The sequence below is a fragment of the Zosterops lateralis genome (assembly GCF_965231275.1).
Source record: "Zosterops lateralis genome assembly, chromosome: 26".
Taxonomy (NCBI): Eukaryota; Metazoa; Chordata; class Aves; order Passeriformes; family Zosteropidae; genus Zosterops; species Zosterops lateralis.
In genome coordinates this window covers 4407222-4434216 of record NC_139786.1, presented here as the reverse complement: position 1 = coordinate 4434216, position 26995 = coordinate 4407222, and the positions used below count along the sequence as shown (strand labels likewise).

General features: G+C 45.8%; 2 protein-coding genes across 4 annotated transcripts in view; one reads left to right on the top strand and one right to left on the bottom strand.

Annotated features, from left to right (window-relative positions):
* The window catches only part of SLC16A1 (solute carrier family 16 member 1), a 201069-nt gene that overhangs the window by 71666 nt on the left and 102408 nt on the right, over positions 1 to 26995 (bottom strand). The gene's annotated exons all lie outside the window — the stretch shown is intronic.
* MAGI3 (membrane associated guanylate kinase, WW and PDZ domain containing 3) overlaps positions 17751 to 26995 on the top strand; it is a gene marked incomplete at its 5' end in the record, with an annotated part of 54709 nt that continues 45464 nt past the window's right edge. For 2 of the 3 annotated variants that reach the window (XM_083878254.1, XM_083878258.1), the window contains one exon: positions 17751 to 18072. In XM_083878254.1, coding sequence (XP_083734380.1) covers positions 17751 to 18072 — 322 coding nt within the window. Of the gene's footprint in view, positions 18073 to 20460; positions 20552 to 26995 lie in introns of those variants that run through there. The other variant, XM_083878256.1, reaches the window with a different exon arrangement.

The window sequence follows — 26995 nt, the reverse complement described above, 5'->3', positions numbered from 1 at the left end:
TGAGCCCACACAGCCAGTGGCTGCCTCTGCTACTCAGCAATGGTCAGAGGGGTGCAGGATAGACCCAATTGTGCCAGGTAGTGTGTGGCAGCAGAAGGATGCCAAGGGCACACCACAGTCACATGTGCTTTCAGAGTCACAGGGGACAGTGACAGGGCTGTCACCTGCCACACAGTCAGAGGGACTCAGCCAGGACCAGCTCTAGTGCCACCAGAGAGACAGAAATGGCTGGATGTGGCTATGGGGCAGTGGTATGGCCCTACAGGGAAGGCCTCCTCTGGGATAGTCACTTTGTGGTGATATCTGGGGGTCAAAACTCCTGCTACAGCAGCATTTATCAAGTTGTTCTTTGCTCAGTAGTGTCCTGCTGTTGCTGCTTCTGAGGGATCATGAAATCACAGAATGGTTTGAGTTGGGAGTGATTTTAAAGCTCATCTCATTCCACCCCTGCTATGAGCAGGGACACCTTCCACTGGACCAGGTTGCTTTACCCTGGTCTTGAACACTTCTGGGGTGGAGCACTTCCAGGATGGCTGTCTGACCTCCTTTCCCTGCAATGGCAAAGGCCTTTTCTGGAGTTTCCGTGCTGAAATCATGCCCTGACCAAACCCTACACCAACGCCTCTGGGGCAAAGGTCTGGACTTGTGCCGGACTGTCATTGGCAGAGCTCAGACAGCAAACAGTGCCCAGCAAATGGCAACCAGATACTGTGTTTGGAGGCCTCATTTATGGACCTGCTGATGAGGCGTCAGTACTTTGATAATGTCAAGGACTAGAAAGCAAATGCTTCCACTTTATTCTTGTCTGCTTTAAAAGTAGGTTATACTTTCAAAGCGCTTTAGTTCTTAGGAATTTAATATTTTGATGTCAATTGTAAGACAAGTAATTGGATGGGGAGAAGGTTGTTACTGGAACCTGAGATTAAAGGCAGGATTTGAAATGCTGTGTTGTGTGCAGGTGGGCGTTTTTGTTCACTGCAAATGCGACTCTGGAGGTTTTGCAGGCCCCATTTGTGCTTGGAATCATGGAAGCACAGCATATCCTGAGCTGGAAGGGATCTGCATGGATCAGCTCCTGGCCCTGTACAGGAGAACCCCAAAACCCACCCAAACGCTTCTTGAGCTCTGGCAGTCTTGGGACAGTGACCATTCTCTGGGCCGCCTGTTCCAGTGCTTAACCACCCTCTGGGGGAAGAACCTTTACCTAATATCCAGCCTAAACCTTTCTGCATTCATGGGATGGCCCTGGCAGAGAAGACTACTCTCCCAGCACCTGTCATGCCTGGGGTACTCATCCACAGAGTGGTGTGTCCATGCAGGAAGCAGCTCCAGACCTGGGCTTAATCCTCCCTGGGAGTGTGTTGTTTTAATCTTTATATTGAGGTTATCAAAAGTTTTTTCTGCCCATGCTGGGAGATACTTGGGCTGCTCCTAGCAAAAACTCTGCCTCCTCCTGCCCTCATTCATCCCTTCTTTCCCAGGGAAGGACTTTCCCACATCTCATGAGCAGCATTTCCTTGGTCTGCCCCTTTCCAAATTGCATACTGCACTACTGTGAGCTGGCATCAAGGTGCGGTGAGCACAAGCTGGCTGAATCCAAGCCCTCCCTGTGGGGCTGCAGTCCCAGAGCCCCTGGACATGGAGCATAGCTCCAACACCATGGCCATGGATTTTACTGAAGGGATGAAGCAGCACTGGTGGAAGTCCTAGGGCACTCTCTGAGGAATTGCTCTCACCTGAGGGCTGCCAGAACCATACAGCCCTGTCCCAGAGCTGCATGCCCAATCTGCCTGAGCCGAGAGGAAAATGGGCTCAGTTTAATGACAAGAATTAGGTATTCCAGCCTTGAACTTACTGTAAACCAGTGGCTGCTGGACAGGTAAGCTGGACTCCTGTGCCTAATGTAGATTGATAGCAGATCAGCTTTTCAGTCTTAATTTGCTCATGACCTAGAGAATTAGCAGAGAGGATCTGTTATCCTGCCAGTGCACTAATGGCTCTGGCAAGAGAAGGGCTCCCCAGGGGAGGAATGGTATTTGCTAACCTTTCCCTGGTTTGCTTTACATAATAACACCCTCCTCCAAATGTCCTCGGCGTGACTGGCCATTCCTCTTTGCCTGCATATGCCTTGATATTTCACTTTTTAAATTTCAAGACGATTGCACAGTACAAAAAGGTGCTGAATGCCTCATGTCATTCATCTTCCCTCTCCCTTCAGAGGCTATTCTTAGCCACACCATCAGTTTGGCAGTTCAAAGGGAGGTCTTTTTCCTTGTCAAGTTCTCTAAAGATTTCCTGTATCCATAGGTTCAGCTAGAAAAGAAAAACAACCTGAATCTGCCTGCCAGTCTGCCATTCAGCTCACTAGTTTTCTCCAAAATGGGTTGCAAGGCTGGGAGCACAGCAGAGACCCTCTCCAGGGGCATTTCTAAAGGCAGTGGGACAGCTGAGCACGTAATGTGCTGAGGATCAGGCAGGACACTCCAATGACACACCATCCCAATGAGCATCACTGCAAAATATCATGGAGTAGCCCTGGAGTAAAGGGTCTGGGGGTTCTGGTGGGTGAGAGCTGGATATGCACCAGCCACATGTGCAGGGACTCAGAAAACCCCCCAGTCCTGGGCTGATTGCACAGTGAGGGCAGCAGGGGAGGGGGGAGATTCTGCCCTGCCCAGGTGAGACCCCACCTGCAGAGCTGCTTCCAGCAGGACCCAACATCAGAAAAATGTGGAGCTACTGGAGCAAGTCCAGAGGAGGCCACAGAGATGCTCTAAAGGCTGGAGCCCCTCAGCTCTGGATCCAGACTGGGAGAGCTGAGGGTGGTCAGCCTGGAGAAAAAAATGCTCCAGGGAGGCATCATAGCCCGTTCCAGGGCCTAAGGGGCTCCAACAGAGCTGGAGAGGGACTTTGGAAAAGGGCCTGTAGTGACAGCACAAGGGAGAGTGGCTTCCCACTGCCAGAGTGCAGGGTTAGATAGATTTTGGGAAGGAATTCTTGGCTATGAGAGTGCTGAGGTCCTGGTACAGGTGGCCCATCCCTGGAAGTGTTCAAGGCCAGGCTGGATGGGGCCTGGAGCAACCTGGGATAGTGGAAGGCGCCCCTGCTCATGGCAGGGGGTGAAACAAGATGAGCTTTTGGGTCTCTTCCGACCCAAATCATTCTGTGGTTCCACTGTATATAAAAAAATTACTTCTAGCTTTATCTGTAAAAAAAAAAAAGGTGAGAATCCTCTGTAATAATTCAGACACCTTGACTTTAGTCATCTTGAGGACAAAATCAATGGCTCCCCAGGCTATGAGTGTTGGAATTTTTTTAGCAGTGTGTTTTGGTTGGGGTTTTTTGTTTGTGAGTGGGGTTTTTTTGTGGGTTTTTTGGGGTTTTTTTGTGGTTTTTTGTTGTTGTTGTTGTTGTTGGTTGTTTTTTGGGGTTTTTTTTGTTTACTTGGTTGGATTTTAATTAATAATAGCCGTAACCTCTTGTGTGTGTGATTTCTTGCACTGCTGAAATACCTCACCAGGAAAAAATGTCCCTGTTCAGCTGACAGTATGCAGGTAGTGCTGAGATCTTCTGCATGATGTAAAGTACTTTTGGTAATGCAAGAATAAACCAAAGCTGGGGCAGGAGAGCAGGTTACCTAGAAAATGCTGGAAAAGAAGTTCAGTCTCATAATCTGCAGCCATGAGACCAGGGACTCAATCAGAAATTTTACCATCTCAATTGCTTGGGCACAACTTCATGTTCCCAGGCTATGCAGGTTAATGCACAGCTGGAGAGCAAAAGCTGTCGTGGCTGCATAAATGTGTAAGTAAATAAAACTTGGTTCTGGTCTATTTTTACTTTTCTCTCCATCCCTGGCACCTGGGGCAACCTCACAGGCAGCTATCCTTGCCCTGCTCCAGCAGGTGCAGGATACTCCTGCCTGCTTGTGTCTCCGTTCTACCTGCACCTCCATCCTGCCCATGCATTTATCCTGCCTATGTCTTCACACTGCCAGACATGGTCTTACAGAACAGGCAGCAACAACGGCAACCTTGCTGCTCCTCCTCTAGACCCAGAGATTGCCTTTTCCCTCCAGCAATGTCTTTGGGAAGGTTTTTTGCAGTGACGTTGTCCCCGTGAATGTTGGTGTTGCCAGGACAGTGCCTGCAGCCAGGCTCCTGCCAAGGACAGGGATGGGGAGGATGGTGTCCCCAATGTCCCTGTGCTGGCTTGTGGGTAATAAGTGTCTTCTCTGGTTCATCTGACAGTGCTCCAGAACAGAATGCACCTTCCCTCAAAGAGCTGGCTGCAGCTGGCAGCCCTTCATTTCTCAGGCTTAAAAATAGTCACAGGCATTATAAACAACCTTGCATGAACACAACAGAAAACTTGTTTTTCATCCTCTCTCTGTTCCTTGTGGGAACAAATGCTCTTATCTCCTTTCTGTGCTTGGTTGATGGCTCTGTGCAGGAGAGAGGCATGAATGATACAGCACATCCAGCACTCCGCCTTGAGTAAAGGAAATTATTTATTTCTGTTTCTGTGATGCTCGAAGTTCTTTAGGAGAACCAGGATGAAGCAGCAGCTCAGCAACCACTGGAGAATTGTTTGGAGACTGGTACCCACCAGCCTCTGTGCTTTCAAAAAGAATCTGCTGACAGAGGACAGACTTTGGCTCTTTCTCAAGAGCTCCTTCCAAATCCAAGGGCTGTCTGGCAGACTCGTGTTAATAAACACTTGCATGTTAACAGTTAAGAAGTTTTTATCTTCTGCTAAAATGGTATGAATTATGCAGCAGGGAAATACATGAGTTAATGGTGTGTAAGGAGTTTGGAGCAGCCCATGGATCCACTGTGTGGAGGTGCTGTCAGACCTGGGGTTCTGCTGTCTCTGCCAGCCCCATTCTGGCTGTTGGCAAGTCCGTGCACAGGCTCCTGTCCCAGTTTGGTGCATGCCAGTTCCCAGGCTGGCCTCAGAAGTCTGTGAGTGTGTCTGGCTCTGCTTTCTCTGGGAAAGGCACAGCTGCTGATGCTGGCCCTTGCCATGCCACCAGCTTCACCACATCAGGTTTTCCCCACAGAGTGGAGATAGTGAAAGCCAGAGCCAAGTTACTTTGCTGTAATAAGGCATTTTCTGTAATCCTTCAGAACCTCCACTGCCACAGGCAAAAGCTCTTGGTAGTGGCTTTAAGCCTGGCAGTAGGTTTGGTTTTGGGGGACCTGACTAAACAGGTTGGGTGGTTCATCCTACCCATGTGCTACAGCTATGGCAGCATTGCCTTACCAACCTTGTTCCCTAAATCAGCTGCTATTTATGCTTTGTTTATAGCTCTGCTTAACGAACTGAGTATTGCATGTAAAGGTTCTTATTTATTATTTGGCAGATGGGTGTCTGTTAAATTCCAGTTGGAAATGAATTGTGGGAAGATCAGGCTCTTTGCAGAAGCTTCCTCCTAAAACAATGCAACAGGACCAGGGACATGGAATTCATGCACCCCATGGCACTGCCCTAGGAATGAGGGACAGCAATTAACAAAATTAACTTCATAGAATCATTAAATAGTGTGGATTGGAAGGGCCCTTGAAGCCCCCCCCCCACCCCTGCCATGGGAAGAGACTCCTTTACCAGACCAGGTTGCTCAGCACCACACAGGATTCTGTGCCACAGCTCCCAGATCCTGTTGTGCCACTCATGCCTATGATGCTCTCCTGCTTTATGCACACAATAAATCCTGAAAGATGTCTTGTCTTTTTTCCCTTCCTTCTCTCCATGCACAGCCCCTGAACAGACATCTTTCTGCCTGCTGCTGTGTATGGAATTTTTACTGGTGTAATGTATATTTTGACAGGGATTGTGAAGGCCCAATGGTGACAGATATTAATTGCACACTGAATTTTCCACTTATTACTAGGACAAAGCTTCCCATGAAATAATTGACAAGTGGAAGAGATGCTGAGGAAACTCCTTCTCCAGAATAGTGTCCAGGCTGCCATAAGCTGAAGGAGAGAGCCACAAATAAGCAATAGGCAAATAGTTTGGCATAGTTTTATTTTCTCCCAGCACCACTATGATCTATAAGCCATAACAGGCAGATCTTTCCAAAGAAGCTATAAGAACTCATTAATATTCATGCTGTTAAATCATGAGGCAGCAACAACACCACAGCAATAATACCCAATGAGTTTTGATACACTGAGCTCACATCCCTAGAGGTTCCAGCTCTGTCACCTGGGCTTCTAGATGATGGACAAGATGCTCTGCTCCTCTTGACTTGCTTGGGCTTGTCTCCCACCAATCCAGCCACTGCTGTTTTCCATCACTCTGCATCTCTCAGCCAGAGACTATGCTCTGGGAAAAACCTCGCTGCTCTTTTTACCCATACAAGCCAATCCTTAGAACCTGCTTCATGGCACCAGGCACCATTCAACATGAACCTGCAGTTAATTATACGTTCTTGCTAAAATAATTGAGTAGCCTACATTCCGATCACTGTAATTGCATCCTAACGAATTTATGTGTCAGCTTGTTACATGCAACTTTAGTGTTCTGTAAATACCAAATTAAGCTCATCATTCAATCTTGAGATGCCTGAGGCACAAGTACTCCACAACCAGCCTCCTGAATGGAGAAGGCTGGGCTTGATGATCTTGGAGGTCTTTTCCAAAGAAGAAAAAGTTATTCCAGGAGCTCATCTGGGGGAGGGCTCAGTGCCTGATCTTGCCAGGGACAGAGTTGGGCTCTGCTGGGAAGACAGTGGGGTGTGGCTCCAGTGCCAGACCAGTGCTGGGTGCCCTGCCATTGGCCCCAGCTGCTGGAAAACACTGCTGATGTTCTGCCAGTCCATGGAAGGGGTTCCTGAAGAGTCAGAGGAGAAACTACAAAACCATAAATTAACCTGGCAAACGGAAGAGTGTAATCTTATTGACTTCAGTGAGAATTAAAAGCAAATAGTTCTGTTAACTATTAATTGTTATAATTGAATGAGGTCAGAAGCCCAGCCTGTGCTCTATGAAGAAAATTGAAGCTTCTACAAAAGTTACCAAAACGATGCCATGCTTGTGTTATGGTTCTTTACAGAACATTACTTATTGTCAATGTTTTTCATGTGTGCTACCAAAGTACAAATGATAACTCCCTACAAAACTGTGCATGTTAGTTAACCTCATTATATCCTAAAGGATTAGTCAGCTGTTCCTCAAAGTTATGTGGCTTGGAAAATTATTTTCTAATATGCAAACTTCAAAGGAATTTTGAAATACTGCAGTATAAGCAAGACAGACAAATGTTAATCCACTGGAGTGCTGCTTAATGGCCTGTTTAATTTTTGCCTTGCATGGTCTCTGTAAGCAGCTGGACAGGAAGGCTCCTTGCCATTCAGCTCCCTCTTGTACCACCCCAGCCATTGAACACAGATTCCTCTTCCACACGGATGACAGTGCATGCAGATATGCCCATGTCCCTTTGTCCTTTCCCCAACCTGAAGTTATGCACAGACACTGACCCACCTGAGGAGGACACTCCTGGGCCTACTGGCAGGTGATTATCGACTCTTAGAATGGTTTGAGTTGGAAGAGACCTAAGAGCTCATCTCATTCCTGTCATGGGCAGGAACCTCTAGCACTACCCCTGGTTGTTCCAAGCCATGTACAACCTGGCCTTGGACGACTCCAGGGATTGGGGCTGCCACAGCTTCTCTGGATTACTTCTGCCAGGGCCTCAGCACCCTCACAGGGAAGAACTACTTCCTAATACCTAACCTAATTGTTTCCTGTTTTAGTTAGTGTTAGGGAGCATAGGGAGTCTGCCTGCCCAGCATATCATGTGGAATTGGGAACCCACTATCACACAGGCTTGGTGGGGACTACCCTGAGTCAAATAAATAATGCTATTAACTGTGAAGTAATGAAGGAATTAAACACACTGCATTTTGACAGCACAAAGAACTGAAACCCACAAATTAATTAAGGTTCACAGCCCACCTGTGTGATGCAGAGATAATTGCTCAGTTCACGGTTCATGTGGGGTAAGAGGGAAAGGGATGTGGCACTGTGGTATCAGCTTTGTAATGTAATAGAAGAAACACAAGTCAGCCCCAAGAAATTTCTCCCCTGCATCTCCTGGGGCTCACAGGGGACTGGAGGATCTGGGCTTGTGCGCTCTGGTGCTGAGTGGAGTCTGGACAGAGGCCCCTAGCTCTGGTCCCATCCCACTGCCTCTCCCCATTAAGCCCTGCAGCATCAGCCATGTTCTGACAGGACACGCAGATGAATCTTGGGATCCCCACTCATAAGTGTTGGAGGATGTTGCTGTAAGGGAGACAGCTAGCAGTAAAGCCAGCAATCCAGGCTGAATAATGTATTCACTGCTGCGTTATCAGCTGGGAAACTTGTTAGTAATAAAAATACATGACAAGAAACAAGAGCACATGAACATTTAAAGGGACGAGGGCATTCTCGAGGATGACACTTAGGCAGGCCCAGCATGAGTCTGGGTGTCAGACACATCAAAAGGCTGCTGTATGAAAACATTTCGGTATGTTTGACGTGCAGGGAGCACAGTTTTGCCTCAGGGATCTTATTTCATTCACCTAAAAATAAAAAGCATCACACCATACTCTGGAGACCAGTGAAAGATCCTGACATTGGACTCAAGGATCTCAAAAGTCTTTTCCAATCTAAATTATTCTCTCTTCTTCCAAGTAAAGCAGCAGGATGAGAGGAAATGGCCTCAAGTTGCACCAGAGGAGGTTTACATGAGATACTAGGGAAAATTTCTTCATCAAAAGGATTGTCCATCATTGGAAGAGGCTGCCCAGGGCAGTGGTGAAGTAACCATCCTTGGAGGGATTGAAAAGATGTGTACATGTGGCACTTGAGGACAAGGATTAGTGGTGGCCTTGGCAGTCCTGGGTTAATGGTTGGACTTGGCAGTCATAAAGGTTTTTTCTGATCTAAATGGTTTCATGATTTTATGATTCCTGACCTTTATGTCAATAACAGATAGTGTCCAAACCCACAGAAGCCATCTAGCAACAGGACACACTCTTTCTTCTTTTTTTGCAAAACTGGTTTTGAGGGCTGACAGTGAAAGATGAAGCACTGTTTACTCCCTCCCCTCATCCTTCAGAGATGTTGAGCCCAGCAGTGGGAGTTGAGAAGTGATATCTGTAAAACAGATACATCAGCAAAGAAAGAAAAGCTTCTGCTTTGTGAGAGGGAAATTAACCTTGACATCTTAATTATAAGTCAGAGGAAAGGTTGGTGCTGGAACGGTGAGCTTTGAAGATTATCATATTGTCATTATTTAATAATGACTACAAAAGAAGCTATCTCTAAATGATAACGATGGAGTACAATGGTAAACCTATGAATCTTCTATTAGATCCCATTTACTCCCCAACTGTCCTTTACTAATAACCTATTAACAAAACCCAGCAATAATAATCAGATTTTGGCTACAGTGACATGTGTTGCTGTACAAACACTGCCAAAAGAAAAAAGAATCTAGAAAAACTCTTTCCCCGCGTTTAGAGCAACCATTTAATAACTGAATCATAGGACAGGAGCTCCAGAATTATGGATGTCATAATGTAGTGGGACGATTTTTGTCTGGCTGACATGGGAGGAAAAAATTAACAAAAAACAGCATAGAGAAAGGTGTCTCAGCAGTGTTTTCGGTACATAAGCTCTGGTTCTGAGACTGCCTCTGCAGGAAACCACGGTGAAAGGGAGGAACCCAATCCAGAACTGGACACAGTGCAGTGGGAAGACAACAACTTACTTCTCAGTGGATGCTTAGCTGTGGCACTTCTCAGTAAGAGTGTTGTGGAAGTCACAGAAGATAAGGAGACTTCCACATCTCAAGCATGGGCAGCTCTGGGTGAGTTGCCGTGTGTAGCCCCAACCCAAGGTAACGCTGAACCCCAAAGTTCTGCCTCTATTGTAGCCACAGCTGGGTGACCTCTGCCTTGAGGTAAACTTTTTTTCTGTCAAAGTGTGTTATTCTACTTCTTGTACTAAAATGTAAATTAACTTAAAGCCTTTGTAAGCAGCTTATTCAATATTAGGTATAATTACAGCTGAGGCTTTAAAAAATGCTCTCTGTAAAACTTTTATCAAAGTTATTTTGTGTTAATATTGCTATCTGTGACATGTCTGGATTTTCCAAACAGCAAATAATTCTGCACTTATCTTGGTTCCTTTGATAATATTTTTTTATGACAGATCTACTGAGACTCTAGCTACATTATTAACATTCAAAAAGAAGAATGGGGACAGTCTTTTCTAAATAAGTCTGTGTAAACCCTTGCATGCATCTGCCTTAATATGAATCATGGAAAGACAAGGAATGTATTAATCATATAGATTTGTACAAGTAATGTAACCAGATCTGCACAAGCTGTTGCTCAGGATAAAGAAGACAGTCGTCCTTCAGCTGGGCAAGGCTGATCTGTTCAAATGAAGCTTTCTGGAAGGTTCAAGCAGTTGGAAGACTGACAAAGTGACAAAGTCAGTGATGTCAGTAGCAGTCTAAGAAAGCTTGGCTGTGTCAGTCTGAAATCACACCTGGAACACCAGGGGGCGATCCCAAAGGCCGATGCATACACAGGTAACCCTAGTGCTCCCTCCAAATGTGTGTGGGGGGGGGGGGGGGGCGGGCGGGGAAGGAGACTTGCTTTTCACTTCCTAACATTCCACTGCTCCTCTTTCATGCTCTTTTCTAGAAGTCAAGAGAATTGTTGGTGTGTTGTTGCAGTTCAGACCCCTTTCCTCTGTCAGTAGGGCTGGTGGCACTGGAGAGCACAAGACAACACCTCAGTCCTCTGTCACTGGTTCCAGTCACTCAGGTATTTCAAGGTGTCTGTGAAAGACAAGCTCAGACCTCATGTGCAGGACTCAGGCTGGGAGGCAATGACTGACAGGAGTGGCCATCAACTCTGAAGAAAATGGATTTTCCTTTTGCATTCTCCAGAGAATGTGTGCACAGACAGAGAGGGCTGGAAGTGTTACTCTATGAGCTTTGACTGGTCCTCCTTGTTTCCCCAGCTGCTCAAGCAGATGATATTCAGTGAAGAGAAAGTGTCTGGCGAAAAGGAGCAGGAGTCAGAGAGGATCTGGGGATTACTTTCATGAGACAGAGACTGGGACAGGCTTTTGGACCATGCCAGCTATCCCAAATCCCTGTGAACAGGGTTATAAAACTTGACAAGGCTGCTACAGATATTTCAGATCCTATTAAAGATGTAAAACCACTGACAGAGATGAACCGCTTACAGATGCTAGCTCACTGCTGGTGAAGGAGGCTGACAGCATGGGGAGGGTCAAGTAAAGGATTTTAGTGGGTGATGATCAGAAACATACCCATGTGAGGAGAAATGGCTCGATGGATGGTAAAAATGGTAAAACATCACCAAACTAACAGCTTCTGTCATTCCTAATAAATGGATAACTAGTGTACTGTGCCAGTCAGTCCCACATGCAGAGGAGACTTGGCCTGTGACACCCATTAGGCAGGGTTTTATCCCAGCACAGACCATTCCCAGTCATTAAATTTAGAGCTACAAAGTGACCAAGAGACAGGAGCATCTGTCTTATGAGAAAAGGCTGAGGGAGCTGGGCCTATTCATCCTAAAGAAAGGACGACAAAAGGGGTACCTCATCCATGTCTGTAAGTGTTTAAAGGAGGGCTGCCAAGAAGATGGACCAGGCTCTGCTTGGTGGTGCCCAACAATAGGACAATAGGCAATGGGCAGAAAATGATGCACAAGAAGTTTCACCTGAATATGAAGAACTTCTTAATTTGTGTGTGAGTGATGCAGCACCGGAACAGATTGCCCAGAGACCGTGTAGAGTCTCTCTCACTGGAGTTAATGAATGGTCTGTACACAATCCAGTGCCATGTGATCTGGTATGATCCTGATGAAGCAGAGAGATAGGACCAGATGACTCACTGTGGTCCCTTTCAACCTAACCCATTCTGTAATCCATGAATCTGGAATTCAGCAGCAGTGGCTCTGCCACTGCACCTCCCTGACAATGGTCCCCCGGTCCTGTCACGCTGGATCCTTGCTTCCTGAATACCTCAGTCCTGCTTGCCTCTCTCAGCCATGCATTTTACTGCTTTTCTCCAGCCTTGGTTTTTCTTCAAAGCATTAAGCTCTAGATCTAGGCTTAAACACTCTGTTACTACATTTAGGCTCTAAATCCAATATGTAGACTTCAAACCCATGCTGTAATTCTGTACAACCGCATGATTCTCCACTCAGTGTTTCAGTGGGACTTTATTCCCCTCTTTGCATTCATTGGCTTCAGCGGTGCTTGATCACATCATCTGCGTCCCAGAGCAAGTAGTGGAGGGGTATTTGCAGAGGCTGCTTCTTTATTCACATTGACAAGTCCTCTTAGTTCATCTCGTTAACTCCACTGCAGCATCCCGCCAGACTTGGAGCAGGCACATGTGGAGCAATCTCTGTAAGTTTTTTTTTTTATTATAATTATTTATTCTGGAAGTTTTGACTCCTGTGGGTGAGGCACAGAAGAAACAACAAAGACAATGAAAAGTGCTTGAGAGTATATTACTGTATGTCCTTTACATCGCTGCATGACACCTGCTCTCAGAAATTATTCCCCAATGCAGAAGTGCCTTGTTTGTTGCTCTCCTCCCCTTCCTTTTTTTTTTTTTTTTTTTTTTTTTTGGCCAGCTTGAGATAACTGAACACTGCTGTCATTGTACAAAGCAGTAAAGCAGTACAACACAGGTCAGGAGCAGACTCATCCCTTGCCCAAGCTTTTAACCTGTTGGCAGTCATTTGTGTCAAACACAAACAAACCATTTTGTTTGTCAGTTTTTTCCCATATTCTCTCTCACAGGGTTACAGAGCCTCCTTCAATTGAGGCGTTCTTTCATTTCATGAGTGTTAGTTTAAAAGGATTTGTGATGTTTCAGGTGCAAAATGTTGTTGAATATGCAGCTGGAAAATTGAAGCATACACAGGATCTGTATTTACTGTCTGATATACTGTAAAATCTTGGTTGAAACATCTAAAATTCCCAGCTCAACTCTCTTGCTGTTTACAGGATTATTGAGGAGACATTCAGCGCTGATCTCTGCTCTCTGGTGACCAGTGATAGTACCGAGGGAACAGCATGGAGCTGTGTCAGAGAAGGTTTAAGCTGGATTTTGGGAAATGGCTTTTTTCCCCAGAGGGTGGTTGAGCACTGAAAAGAATCCCCAGGGCAGGGCAGTTGTCATGGCTCCAAGGCTGCCAGAGCTCAAGGACTGTTTGGACAACATTTTCAGGCACGTGGTAGGATTTTGGGGTTGTCCTGTTCAGGGCCAGGAGTTGGACTTGATGATCACATTCTATGATTCTCTGATTCTATTGTATGCCATGATTAGTAGTTCTGCATTACTCAAGAACAGTTATTTATTTGTGAAAGAGGAGCAAAGAAGAACGTACCACTGTGTGGATGCTATTCCTGCTGGTACTGCCTCTCATTTGCCTGCTATAATGATGAGTTTATAAAATACAGGCAAATTTATGGTGCAGCTTTGCATCAGTGAAGCATGCATTGATCCCCATCTACAGCCTGCTGTGTTGATACATCCTCCATTCCCAGGTGAGGAGTGCAGACACCAGGGATTAGTCAGCCCAGGGTGACAAAGACTTGTCTTGAGCCTTGGGTTTATTCTCTAAGCCTTACAAAATTCCCTGGTAAGGTCTGGTTCCATGGCAGCTTCTGCTCCTGTACAAGTTAATTTATGACATGTTTAGAAGTTTGCCTTCAGAGAAATGTATCTTAGGGTCACACAATTTTCAAATAGACAGTCCTGGATATGTCTGTCAACAGAATAGCAAGTGCCTGGCTTTGAACCACTCTTATTCAACTGTAATTTCTTTGTGCTTCCTCAGAGGCATGGAGCTTCATGAATAATTTTTTACCCTGTGTTTGAGATAAGGGTTCTGTTAGGGAAGAACACTGGGCCCACCGCTGCTTCGTGGCAACTGTTTTTGTTTTCAGTTAAGGCAGTGGAGTTAACCATCATTTGTTGCTTCTCCCAAAAGCTGTATCAACATTGTGGTCAGGTAGTGGTGTTGTGAGACAGTCAGAGCTCCTGTGTGCCCAGTCACCAGAAAAACAGGAAATAACACCCTTCTGCTCGGTAACAGTGCAACAAGCTTTCATGTCATCCTTGCTGAGGATGAAGATTTTGTGCTTGCACATGTTGTGTGAGTATTTTGCCTCTGTAGGGGGTCTCTTCCCTGTAAGCACAGGACTGCTGACCTACATGTCACACCAAGATTTGCATGGCAAGCATTGGGCATGAGGAAAAGGACTTCAGAGGAGTCCAAACACAGCACCACAATTCCTTTTCTAACCACTGTGAGAAAGTGTGTCTTCATGCTCTAATTAAACAGTGGTTTGACATGTTTTTGCTGTTTTGATTGCCTTTGAACTTTGGCAGTGTGATAAACAAACTTTGCTTCCTTGCCTACCAAAAGCTGTGCTGCCTTGAAGCATTTTAAGTTCTTCATTCTGGTGTGGCAGAGCTTAGCACCCCCTTCTTGTGGCATTCTACGTGTGCTGATGCCAAGAGCAGAGTGGAACGGCAGCTGCCATAGTGTGATGGGTGATGAACCAGGGATGCTGGAGCTCTGATGTATCTTTGATGGCCCCTTTTAGCTTACTGAGAACTCCAAACATTAATGATTCCTCAGCCCTCGGCAGGTCAGCACCAGTGGGGATGCAGGGCACATTCCCTTCTGATCGTATCCAAGGCTGTGCAGACACTTCATGTTTCTGGGATCTGTGATGAGTAATCTGGAAGAAGGAATGAGAGCAGGACAAATGGACTAAAACTGTCAGCCAGTTCCCAAGCAGCCCGTACATGTTTCAAAGTTTATTCATGGTGAGCAGTAGAGCAGGTCTCATGGGGTGACATGTGCTGTGTGGGGTGGGTTATCCCAAAACCAACTGTGACCTAGGAGGGCTGCCCCAACCTCTAGCAGTGTCTAGCCCAGCAGATGTCACAGTAGGGATGCTGAGGAGGGCTCCAAGGAGCCCCACGGGCTCTGGTCATTATCTGAGAGCAGTGCCACACATCTGGATTAGTCTGTGGTGCCAGGCCATCCACACACCAGGAGCTGAAGAGGAGATGGGGCATCAGCAAGTGATGCAGAGAAAATATATTCGGAAATACTGTTTTCTCTCTCAGAATACAATGAGACTGGCAGGTAGACGTGCAGCTCCAGAAGAGGATTATGGTTAATGTGATGTACGATGAACCTGCCCAGCTCACTGGCATCATAAAATTTGCAACAATTAGGCAGCTTGTTTTGGCTTTTAAGTTTATGTGGAAGCATACTGTTAAAGACAACAGCACTTTCATTGCAGAACAGCATTTTCATTACTTGTTTTATTTACTAGTGTTATTAACTGGCACATCTCAGCACTTTTGGAGCTGCCCCTCATTTCAGGTGTGTAAATGCAGTGGGCATTTCAATCCAAGGTTTGAAGTCTTGGCTAGTGAAAAGACTTGAGTTGTACTTTCCTAAGGTGAGGAGTGGACAAACCTTCTTCTTAAAGGGATGGACAAACCTCCAACCCTGCAGCCAAAAGGGCACTCATCTCTTCCTTGAGAGGTCCACACTCAATACACAGGACTCTGTATTCTCTGGAATATCTGGCAAAGCTACTGTCAGAAGCTCATAAATTACAGCTCATGCCTGATGTTTCAATTCCCATGTGAAAAACTGAAGGCTGGTTTTAAACAATGTGACAGTGTCCCTTTCAATGTCCAGTTCACAAGCACCACAAAGCTTTCAGCCTTCCTGCTTTCATTCTGCAAGTGCGGAAGAAAATTTATCTCTGGCAGTTTTTTTCCACGCCTGTTGGCAGGCAGCCCAATGTGCTTCAAATAGCAGCAAATACAATGAGCTGAACCTATGGTTGTTACAAACCCATTAGTGCTGGAGGTGCTACACCTCAGATGTATTGGAAGCATTTGGTTAATGTCCCCAAACAAGTTTGGATTACATTGTTTTACCCCAGCAAGCATAGTTTTATTATAAGATTAGTGTTCTTCTGACTTATTTGGAAGCATTCCTGCTTTTTTTGGTAAAAGCCATTGACTAACAGGTCTTAATGGTAGACAAGTCTCTAAGAAGTGGAAAATTCCTGGCTGCAGAAGCTACAGGTTTTTGTTATGAGAAGGCTTCTAAGTGGTTTCACTTGCTGCTATTTACCGTTGCAAAATTCAGTGTTGAAATCTGATACTTCTAACACACCGTGTTGTCCAGACTAAGGTGAACACAGGGACACAGCAAAGTGAACAAAAATCCATTGTTTTACAACTCCACAAACATTCTTTAGGCTCTGCAGACACCAGCTTCTTCACTTCCCCCTACAGAAAGGAAAGCAGTATTTGAGTCATACCTCTTTATTTGCAAAGTGGCAAGGTTATACCTTCTCAGGACTCAGGTTTTTTTGCAGCCCTGCTGCTCCTTAAAGACTTCAGCCCACTGGGCACAGCTGGAGCCTTCAAGACACACTCCTAAAACATTGTAGACATCACATGAGACTTGCAGTGGAAATTCAGCCTCTGATAAAGAGAAAAAAAAATTGAGGACTAGGCAGTGAAATTTGCAATTTGGACAAGAAAGCTTTCAAAGGATTAATTTCCAGCTTTCATGGCAGTGACACTGATTTTGAATTAACTTTCCTGTGCTTTATACTGTTTATGTTTCCTTTGTTCGGCACCTGTGCAGTGCTCCCAAATGCTGGGATGTGCATGGCACATACCTGGTGTGTAATCTGCACCTGGCATGAGTTAATTGCTGTGCTGAGATCTGTGAATCACAACTAAATAAACAGGCTTATGTGAAGAGAAAACCCGCTGGATTTGTGTTTTCCAGTTGAAAAAGTATCTGCATGTTTACATCTAAATTGTACCCACTGTTCCAAGCTCTGCTTTGGCCCGAGGTGCTCAAGCTACTTTGATCCAACTGGTTCCAGTGGCAGTAGCCATGGGAATGGTGGGAATACACAGGAATGGTGTCTCTGCCTGTCTGGTTGTGCAGGCACTAAGTGCAAACATGAGAGTGGATCACGGACACCCCACCTCAGCTCTCACATGCTCCTCAAACCCACCTGCCAAGGGGGGCTCCTGGCTAAGGGGTGATCCTGACTGAAGGTAATCCTTTCCTTAGGTGGAAGCTGACTGAGGGCTCTTAGCTGAGTGAAGGCCCTGGCTGAGGATGGCTCCTGTCTGAGGAGAGATCCCACACAACGCAAGCCCTGGCTGAGAGGAGACCCTGCTGCAATGGGGGCAGCCACAGGGGCTGCCTGGGGGGCTCTGGACTGAGGGGACACCCTTGCCTAGGCGGGCATTGCCTGAGGGGTTCTTTCCGTGCAGGAACGCCACATCCGCAAGGCGCAGACGCTCTTAGGGGGGTCCCGGCGAGGCCGGGCCCACACGCCCCACACGCCCCGCCTCAGCCCTGTGAGCGGCAGCCCCGCGGCGGGGGCGTGTCCAGGCCCGGCGGGGGCGTGTCCAGGCCCGGCGGGGGCGTGTCCAGGCCCGGCGGGGGCGTGGCAGGACGGGAGGGCGCGGCCAGTGAGGCGGGCGGGGGGCGGCGGGGACGGGAAGGGCGGGGCCTGCAGGGGTGGGGCCGGCGAGGCGGGGCTGGGGCGGCAGTCGGGCGGCAGCCGCGGCCGGGGCGGGAGCGGCGGCAGCGCGGGGTAGGTAGCGTCGCCCCGTGGTGCGGCATGTCCAAGACGCTGCGGAAGAAGCGGCACTGGCTGAGCAAGGTGCAGGAGTGCGTGGTGTCCTGGGGCGGCCCAGCGGGCCCCGACCCCGATTTGCTGCGCGGCGGGGCCGAGCGCGGAGAGTTCCCGTACCTGGCGGGCCGCCTGGCCGCGGGCGGCGAGGGCGCGCCGGGCCCTGCGCTCCTCTCGGGCAAGGCGCCGGCTCCGGGGGACGTGTTGCTGGAGGTGAACGGTACCCCGGTGAGCGGCCTCACGCACCGCGACACGCTGGCCGTGGTGCGGCACTTCAGGGAGCCCGTGCGCCTCAAGACCGTGCGCCCAGGTGAGCACCCTCCGCCGCCGAGCTGGACCGAGGCCCTCCCGCCGCCGCCCAGCCGGCCGCGCGTAGGCCCGGCCGCGCCGGCGCCCTGCAGGGCGGCGGGAGGGCCGCGGCGGGAAGCGGCGCCCGGAGGGAACCGGGGGGAAACCGAGGCGCAGGTGCCGCGCTGGGAAAGTTTCCGCGGGTTCGGAAAGGCGCCGCTGCCGAGGGGGCGATGCGGGTGGGGAGGCGGTCCCGCAGTCCCGGGGCGGCCCCGGGACGGTGTTCGCTCCCCCGCCCCGTCCCGGTGGCCTCTCCCGAGGGTCCGCTCCCTGGCCCCTATGCTCGGTTTCGCTCCGCTGCGGTGCGGGGCTTGTGCGGGGGTGACCCTCAGTGGCCCCCGGAGGGTCCGGTGCCCGCGTCCTCCTTTCAGAGGTGCGGGAGCTGTTTTCTGTGGTGTTTATATAATCTGCTGCTTGCCGAGGTCGAGGGCGGATGGGCAATGGCCGGGATGGAGCACCGAAGTGCCATCGCTCGATCCTGTTGGTTTCCCATTTGACAAAGACAAAAACCCTGAGAACAGACTCCAGGGCTGTTCTTTTTTTTTTTTTTTCCACGGATTTATATTATTTTGAGTACACTTCAATTAACTAATGCTTGTGGTAAAATCATACTTATCAACGTGCCTCTTAAATGTCAAATTAATGCTGAATAGTGGCACTTGCAGCCGCATGAATTAATTCATGAGCTCCAGAGGTGCCTGCCACTTTCTCGGTCAGGCAGCCCAGATGTGAGCATGCTACCTTATATGAAGGTGTCTTGGGAAGAACCATTTTTCTCTGAATTCCAGTGGATATCAGTATTTCTGTGACTGGGATCTGTAACATTTCTCACAGAGCTTCTTTGCTGAACACTTGTCCTTCTTTTGTAACTTCTGGGTGCTATCTGACTTCATGTAATACATAAGTCGGGTTTTCATTGTTTGACCACTAATGGAAAGTCATCTTCCATATAGAGACTGTGCTGTTGGTCCTGATTCATGTAACTTGCTAAATTAAAACAACAATCAGAAAAATGAAACAGACACACATCTTAAAAGCACCTTCAGAAGCCTGGTAGGTTTTGAAAGAGGTATTGATTTACAAAATTGGAAATCCCCTCTAATGGGAGAATATAGAAATGAGCTAACAGCTGCAAGTTAGATGTGAACTAAGAGGATTTTAAAAAGAGGGACAAATTGTTTAAGATAGAAAATAATCTCTTTTTAAAAGAGAAAGCTTGTGGAAGACGGAACTATAGTTCAAAGGGATTTCTTGTATTTACTATGGAGGGAAATAGGGATATTCTTGTGCTGGGAATTTCTATAACAGAGATGTTAAACTGTCAAAACTGGTGGAAAAGATTTAGAAGAAATTGCTGCAAGTAACAGTAGAAAATAGCAAGAGCCAGATGATGTCCATGACAACTTCTAGGTATCAAGTATTAACAGTAGCGTGTTACCTGTTCCTTAAATTCTGGGTGATGTGGAAGAGGTGGGAGTGGGGAATATAGAGTGCCAATGGGAAAAGGGTCCAGAACATCAACAGAGGCTGGCTGGTGATTCCAGCAAGTTGATTAAAATTTGAGTTAAGAGGGAGAATATTGGGTGTGTGAACCAATGCCACTTAATGAGGAGAGTGAGCTGCTTTCACTGACTGGTTTAATCAAATCCAAGTATTTCGGTGAGGTGGATTTTCAAGTAGGCTTTAGGTAAGGCATTTCTGACTTGGATGAGGCTCTTGCTGAGTGAGCATGGTGTGGCAGTGTAGCTGCCAAAATACAAGAACAGAATTCTCCTGTGGCTTAATAAGTGGTTAAAACAGAGGAATGGTTTTTTCAACAGAAGAAAACCGCTGCTGGAGTCTTGTAAGGACCTGTGCTGTTTAGCATAGTCATCCAGAGCTTGTAAACCCATTGCTGGTGAGTTGTACAAAGAGAAGTAGCATTTTTGTGCTGATTTTACATAACCTTTGGAACAGATAGATCTGAATCTTCAGATACAGCAATTTTTCCCATACTGGAACATATGTACCACATCAGATGATTTTTGTAGTCATTTTCTCTGTTAGATTTAGTGTCCTTAAATATAGTATTTTAAAACATACTGGGTTTTGGTTGTTTTTTGCAAGGCTGCCACAGCTGCTCAGTGGCAGTTTTCCAGTCAGTGTATATGTAATTAGGAAAGTTGTTGACAAGGCATTCTCTGTGAAGACCTGTGACTTTGAATTTGGCTTCCCTTTTTGATCCAGACCCAACCAAACCTGCCCGGTTTCTGAAGGCATCTGGGAAGATGCATCGGACCATGTGGGTGGTTGAGATAAAGGGAGTGAGGGCCAGGAGCTGGTGGTCCCTGGTAGGCTCATAACATGTCCGAATTCTCAAAGACGTGTAATTGTGTTACTGCATTTTGAGATCCTGTGTTTCATGATTTTCCCGGGTCAAAACTCAAACCATCATTTGACAGGTATGGAGTGCTCTGCCAACAGATCTTTGTGTGCCCCATGGCTCTTCAGGCTTGGGTGCTAATTGGGACAGAAGTCTGAGGGGATCCAGCATTAGGGGTTGACAGTGAGGAATTTGTCCCCTTGAATTTGAATTGTAGGGTGTTTGTAAGGTCTTGATGCTCACCGTCAACCTCTGCATTTTAGAAGGGTGAGTTTGGTGCTCCATCTTCCCTGCGAAGTCTGTGCAGGTGACCCAGCAGCCTTGAACAGCAGGGTCTGGACTGCTTTAGTTCAAGTCATAATATAGTCAGTCCCTCATTAAAAGCAGTAACAGCTTTAGTTGACAGTAGTAAAATCTGTCTGTGATATTTCTTGCAAGCTCATAGAAAATTTGAAATGGAAATTTCAAGATGCTGTTTAGGCTTGTTTGATAAGACACTTGAAGGATATGAATGTTAATTTGAACACCATCTGTTAACTGCACATCACAAATGATGGACCACTTTGTTGATGAAGAAATTTGTCCTTCCCATTCTCATTCTGTCTTTATTTACAGAATTACAAAACCAGCTAGGTTGGAAAAGACCTTTGAGATCATCAAGTCCAACCTATGACCTAACACCATCTTGTCAACCAATGCTATGGGCACTAAGTGCCACTTCCAGTCTTTTCTTAAACAGCTCCAGGGATGGTGGCTCCACCACCTCCTTGGACAGCCCATTCCAATGCCCAATCACCTGTTCTGTGAAGAACTTTTTAATGTCCAGCCTGATTAGCTGAGGAGGAAGAACAAGACCAGTGTGCTAGGTCTGAGTATCGTGTTCCAGTTGAGGATGGTCTCAGGTGTGTGCAGACTAGCCAGAAAATCCTTGGGTCCAGTATCAATAGGCGTTGGCTCAGCATGGTCTGTGAAAGGCCAGTGTTGAGTATTCTGTCAGTGGCACTTGGGACTGATGCTGGGATTGAAGCTGTCTCAATAAAACTTTAATTCTGGATGAACTTTGAAATTATAACCATACCTCTGTCTGTTCATCATCGTCGTCTTGATTAGATGAGCAAAGCAGCCATACAGAGAGCTAGGGAAGCTTATGCAGTGGGATATCTGTATGGATGTGCACGCAGGCTGCCGGGGGCTAGCTCATCCTAATGAGTCCATTTGTATTTTAGCCATGCTTGGGAAGTACTCGTTTTCAGCTAATTGCCTGCTTACGTGCATTCAAACAATGGCTGCTGTGTGCTCAAGGACCTTCTCTGTCTGGTGTTACTTGGATTAGGGCATTAGCCTTGTAGCTGGCTAGTGCTGCTGCAGGGTCTTCTATTTCCATTAGTGAAACAGAATGTTCTAGTCATATATATGGTATTTGAGTGCTAAGTTCATCCTCCATAGGTACCTACCTTCCTTCCAGTACCTGAAAGGAACCAGCAAGAAAGATGGATATTTTTGCAAGCAAAAGGGAATTTTTTGTAGGACAAAAGGGAATGGATTCAAACTGGAAGACAGTAGGTTTAGATTAGATACTGGGGAAAAATTATTTATTGTGAAGCTGGTAAGGCACTGAAACAAGTTGTCCAGAGAAGCTGTGGCTGCTCCATCCCTGGAAGTGTTCAAGGCCAGATTGGATAGAGCTTGGAGAAATGTGGTTTAGGCTTTGAGGATCTTTAAGGTCTCTTCCAACCCAAACCATTCTGTGATTCTGTGATTGCATAAAATTTATGGTTGCATGCATACTCAAGGGCCCTGAGCAACCTGATCTAGGGGTGGCATCGCTGCCTATGGTGAGGGGATTGAAGCTGGATGGTTTTTAAGGTCCCTTCTGACACAAATTATTTTAGGATGGTGATTCTATGATGATTCAGAATTAGGCAGAAAGATGTTTGTATGTGCAAATGAGTTTGCTAAAATACTCACCAGCACAACCCTGAGTGCCTTCTTTCTTCATAGCAGCATGGTAACCAAAATACATCAAAACTAGATGGCAGACTTCAAGTAAAAATAACTACTGATATCTGCAAGTTCCTCTCTCTGCAGGTTGAGTTGCCAGATACTATGTAGGAAGGAATGTGTTCTCCTTCCAGACTAAGCAGCTTTGATGACTACAGCTACTCCATGGCAATTATTGTCCTTTCATGGCCACTATAAGGAGGATGTGGGAGGAAATGGGCAGAGCCTTACAGCTCTTCCACTTGAGAAATGTTTCCAGAGCCCATAGTTTAGTCCCTTGGTTTTGGAGCAAGTGCACATTGGTTCCATTGTGTCAAAACTGATCTTTAATCAACAAGTGCAGCACGATGTAAAGGATGGAAAGTCTTCTTTGGAGAAATTTTTCTTTTCAGTGCTCCCGAAGCTATTAAACCGTGATTTCCTATAGATTTGTTTCAGAGTCAACGTTCACTTGTGACTGGAGCTCTTCCTCCGGCTGGGGCATTTTTTCTGTGTCTCCAGTCAGGATTGACTGGCCTCTGGTGAGTGTCAGTTTGTGCTTTGATATTTTTTTTTCTAGTGGAACGTGTGGAGGACATGCCAGTTCATACTGACAGAACAATTTGTGCAGTTTCCAGTAGGTTCAGTACACCCCAGTCCAAAGCTGATGTGTGTTGCTGCTCTGTGTGCAGTCAACCATTGACTGCAGTTTTGTGACATGACAACTCTAAGTGCCTCAGATCTATTGCTTTATTTGAATTACAGAACATTAGTGCAGAGGATGAGAGGATTGACAGGTGGGTGTACTCGTACCAAACTGATTTTTTAATGAGTCTGTGGCCTTATCTTCCCAAAGAGCTTTCCCAGTCAAAACCTAATATAAGCTTACAAGAAGACAACTTACTGCTGGATCCATTTTTTCACATGACTATGATCAACCCCTAATGGCTGGATCCCTAATGCCTCTGTTACCAGCAGGAGTTAATGGGAATGTTATGACTTGGTTTGTGCATGGTGGGGGGGTCCCTTCTCTGAAGCAGAATGAATGAAAATGGTGACAGATCCAGTGACTCAGAGTAGGATTCAGCACTTAAGACACAATATTGGAAGCCAAATATCTGAGGTTCATTTACATTTTCTCTTGTGTTTGAAGACGGCACAAAGCCTCCATGTAGGGGTAAACATTTGCAAGTTTAGCAATTAAGGCAGAGAAGAGGATGAGCCACATTCCCTGGTGGTTTTCACAAAATCAGATGGATTCTAAAGGTGCCATGTTGAAACAGAGACCAGTGTATGCACACTAGGATAATTTTGTCTGTCAGAGGGAAGGCATTACCCTAATTCTGTGTTTCTGTGGAAGCTGGCAATGGTCCAGCTCCACGATGGAAGAGAGGAATGTGTTACTCAGGAAGCCTGAAGAGCTGTGCATCAAGCACAGGTCTCACAGCCTTTGGTGGGTGTTGGGTACAGGCTACTGAGAGTTGCTGTGAAAACTGCCTTCCCTGCTTGAGAGTTAATGGGGAACTGACCCATGCCGGACTACAGAGGAAAGGTTGAGTCATTTGACCACACTATGAAAAGCCTTGAGCATACAGGTCTGCTGTAATGAATGGAGGTATCCCAGTTTCATCATGATGCTGTTTTGAAAAAGAAAACTTGAAGGGGAAATGCTTTCTGCTGGAGGCTTTTGTCGCTCTAAAACTATCCTGTATCAGTTTGGGAGCTGCCTTGCACAAAAAGCTTGCATCTTAAATGTATGGATGAGGAGGACTGTAAAGCACTAATACCACTGGGTATTAGGATGTTCACGTAATTTATAATCTTGCTTCTAATATTCTTCTTTATGTAGATGTACTCTTGACATAGACCATAATGCCTTTCCCTTTCACATACTTCTTGTTTAAATTTTACTGTGATGAGTGCTGTGGTAATGATCGCACCAGAAATGCCCTCTAATGGTTCTGCTCTTTCTTGATGCAGTCATTTCAGATGATAAGGAGGCTTCATGTGGCTTTTGCGAATAATTTGTACTTTCCTGTTCCCTTCAGGAGAACCGTTTTATTCCCTTTTTCGATCCTTGATGTCTCTCAGGAGAGGCCCTGTAGAGTAGTGCATTTATCTGGAACTTGTGGCAGGGCAGGTGGCGTTCTCTGTGTTCTCCAAACCCACCTCTTTGGGTCCCTTGTTTTGGGGGAATCAGATTTTCACTGGGACTGACTTTGAATGAAGCCAAGAATTAAATAAAGATGAACCTTTATTAGAAGTTGTGATTTCAACAGCAGATTTCATCTTAATGACTTTTATGTAGGTACGACTCTTCAGTTCTTGGCTGGCCTTAATGAAATACTAGTCAGTTGTAGAAAATGGCTATATTTTATCTCAGAAGATACAATATCCTTAATTTTTTAAAGCAAGTTTCATTTTGCTTTGATAAAACAAAGACACTTTGAAACTAAATTGTCTTTTTGGAAACTTCCTAAAATAAAATAAACAAGTGATGCTGATATAACTTGCTATGCACTGTGCTCCTTTATTATGGAAGCATCTGCTTCAAGTTATTTTTCAGCTGCAAAACTTAAAAGGAATCTTAAAATGTGACAAGGATTGTACATTCAAATGACAGGTGAAAAAATTGCTCTAGTTTTCATTGTTACTCTGTTTTAAGATCTCTAAATTCATTCTTCTGGTTCTTGTTTTTAATTCATCATGCTTTCTTTTAAGAAATACCTTGTTGCGTTCATGGGCTGTTAGTTAAATTGCTTCTTGTTTCCTGAACGGGAGCAATTTTCTTCCTCAAAGCAACCGTATTCTTGAGAATACTAGATTTGAATTCAAAAAAATAGGAGCTCTTTGTATTTGCGAGTAAATTCCTTATGTAGTTCTGCTGAACAGAAGATGAGAGGAAAAATGGGATAAGAAGATTGCAGACCTGGGTTGATCTGCTACATCATCACAAAAATCAGAATTCTTAGTAATTTAACTTATTAATTGTTAATTGATGTTTGAATTTGTGTTAAATTGATCTTTTTTTGGGCCCTCTCTGGGACATGATGGGAATGGGATCTTCTCCCAGGTGCCATTTCAGCAGAAGCTGGATGCGATGGCTTCCAATCTGATCAGGTTTAAAAGCAGGAGCAAGTACTTTAGGTGGAAAGGATAGTATCTTAGGAAGGGTGTTTGTCAAGGAGACAGTAAAGGCGCTAATGGTGACAAGGGGGTTGTTAAACCTCTGTAAAGCTGTCCCCAGTTGTTTAAGGTGCAGATTCAAGTAGTTACAGCCAAATTCTGTCACTAGCTTTCAATATGAAACACAATCACAGCAATCTTTTGTTCAGGCGTATCTCACTGTGCTTATGCAACCTGTTAAAGTAATGATTTTATGTGGAAATGTGATTCTGTTTGCAAAGCGCAGCCAGGTTGTTAGTTGTAACTGACGGGAAGCTTTTAAAATGTGTTCTCAGGGCTACATTTAAAAAGCTTGCTTAAAGCTACTTTACAATATGTATGATTCTCAAGCCTGTAATTTTTTATGAAATGATGATTGCTCTCAGTTGAATGCAACTTCTTCAAATTGAAAATCACTAGTGTGTTTACTGTCCATCCTGTATCGCTCTTCACTTGCTGAATAGTGTGGCTCATATGGCTTGATCCATTGTAAATTATTTTCCTGAGACATAGTTAAAAAGTGGAATAATTTAGGCTCTAAATTGTCATGTCTCTTCAGTTACTTTTTTAAAAAAAAAAACAAACAACAGTAAAGCTTTTTGAGTTGTAGCTTTATCAGATCATGAATGGTGGTTCTTACTGTGTTCTATTTCAGTGGTGTTTCATTATTGCCTTTGGTAATAAATACAATCAGCCTGGCAGCTGGTGACTGATGAATATGAATTGGGGGTGCTGTATAAATGTCAGAAATATTCTAGGTTTTGGAGTCTGGAAATGCATTTTCCATCAGCATGGTAATGAAGTATTCTTTCAAAAAGGTGGTAGAGGCAATTAAAAAGGTTAATGTGATCGTGTGAATTGTCTGTTAGTATTTCTCTTCTTACATCCACTGCATTCAGAGCTAGTGAAGATGAAATCCAGACTGGTTTGCCCTGATCTGAGAGCCTAACAAAATCTGACTACAACCACAGTTGCAGTTGTACAAAACTGAGTTGGTTTGGTAAGGCTGGGACTGTTGAGGACTGTCTCTGGCACTGGTGAGAGAAGCTGGAACAATCATTGTGTCTCTGCTGTGGCACAGGTGTCTGAGTATTAGGGAGTGCTTTGGGGATGACTGTTCACGTTAGTGACTGTTCTGTCAGTGAGACAGAAGTAGAGATACCACCAGCGAAGAAAGATGTCACGGCCTGGAAAAACTCCTATGTGGTAAGACAGAGATGGAATTACAATACAAAGGAAATAAGTGGGGGATATGCAGGAGCAGCACAAAAGAGTAGGATTAGGAGTTTGTTGCTGTGCTCTCACAGCAAAAATACCAGGCTATAACCCACAGCAGGCAATTCCTGATAGCAGGAAATGTCTTCAGTTGTGTGACGTG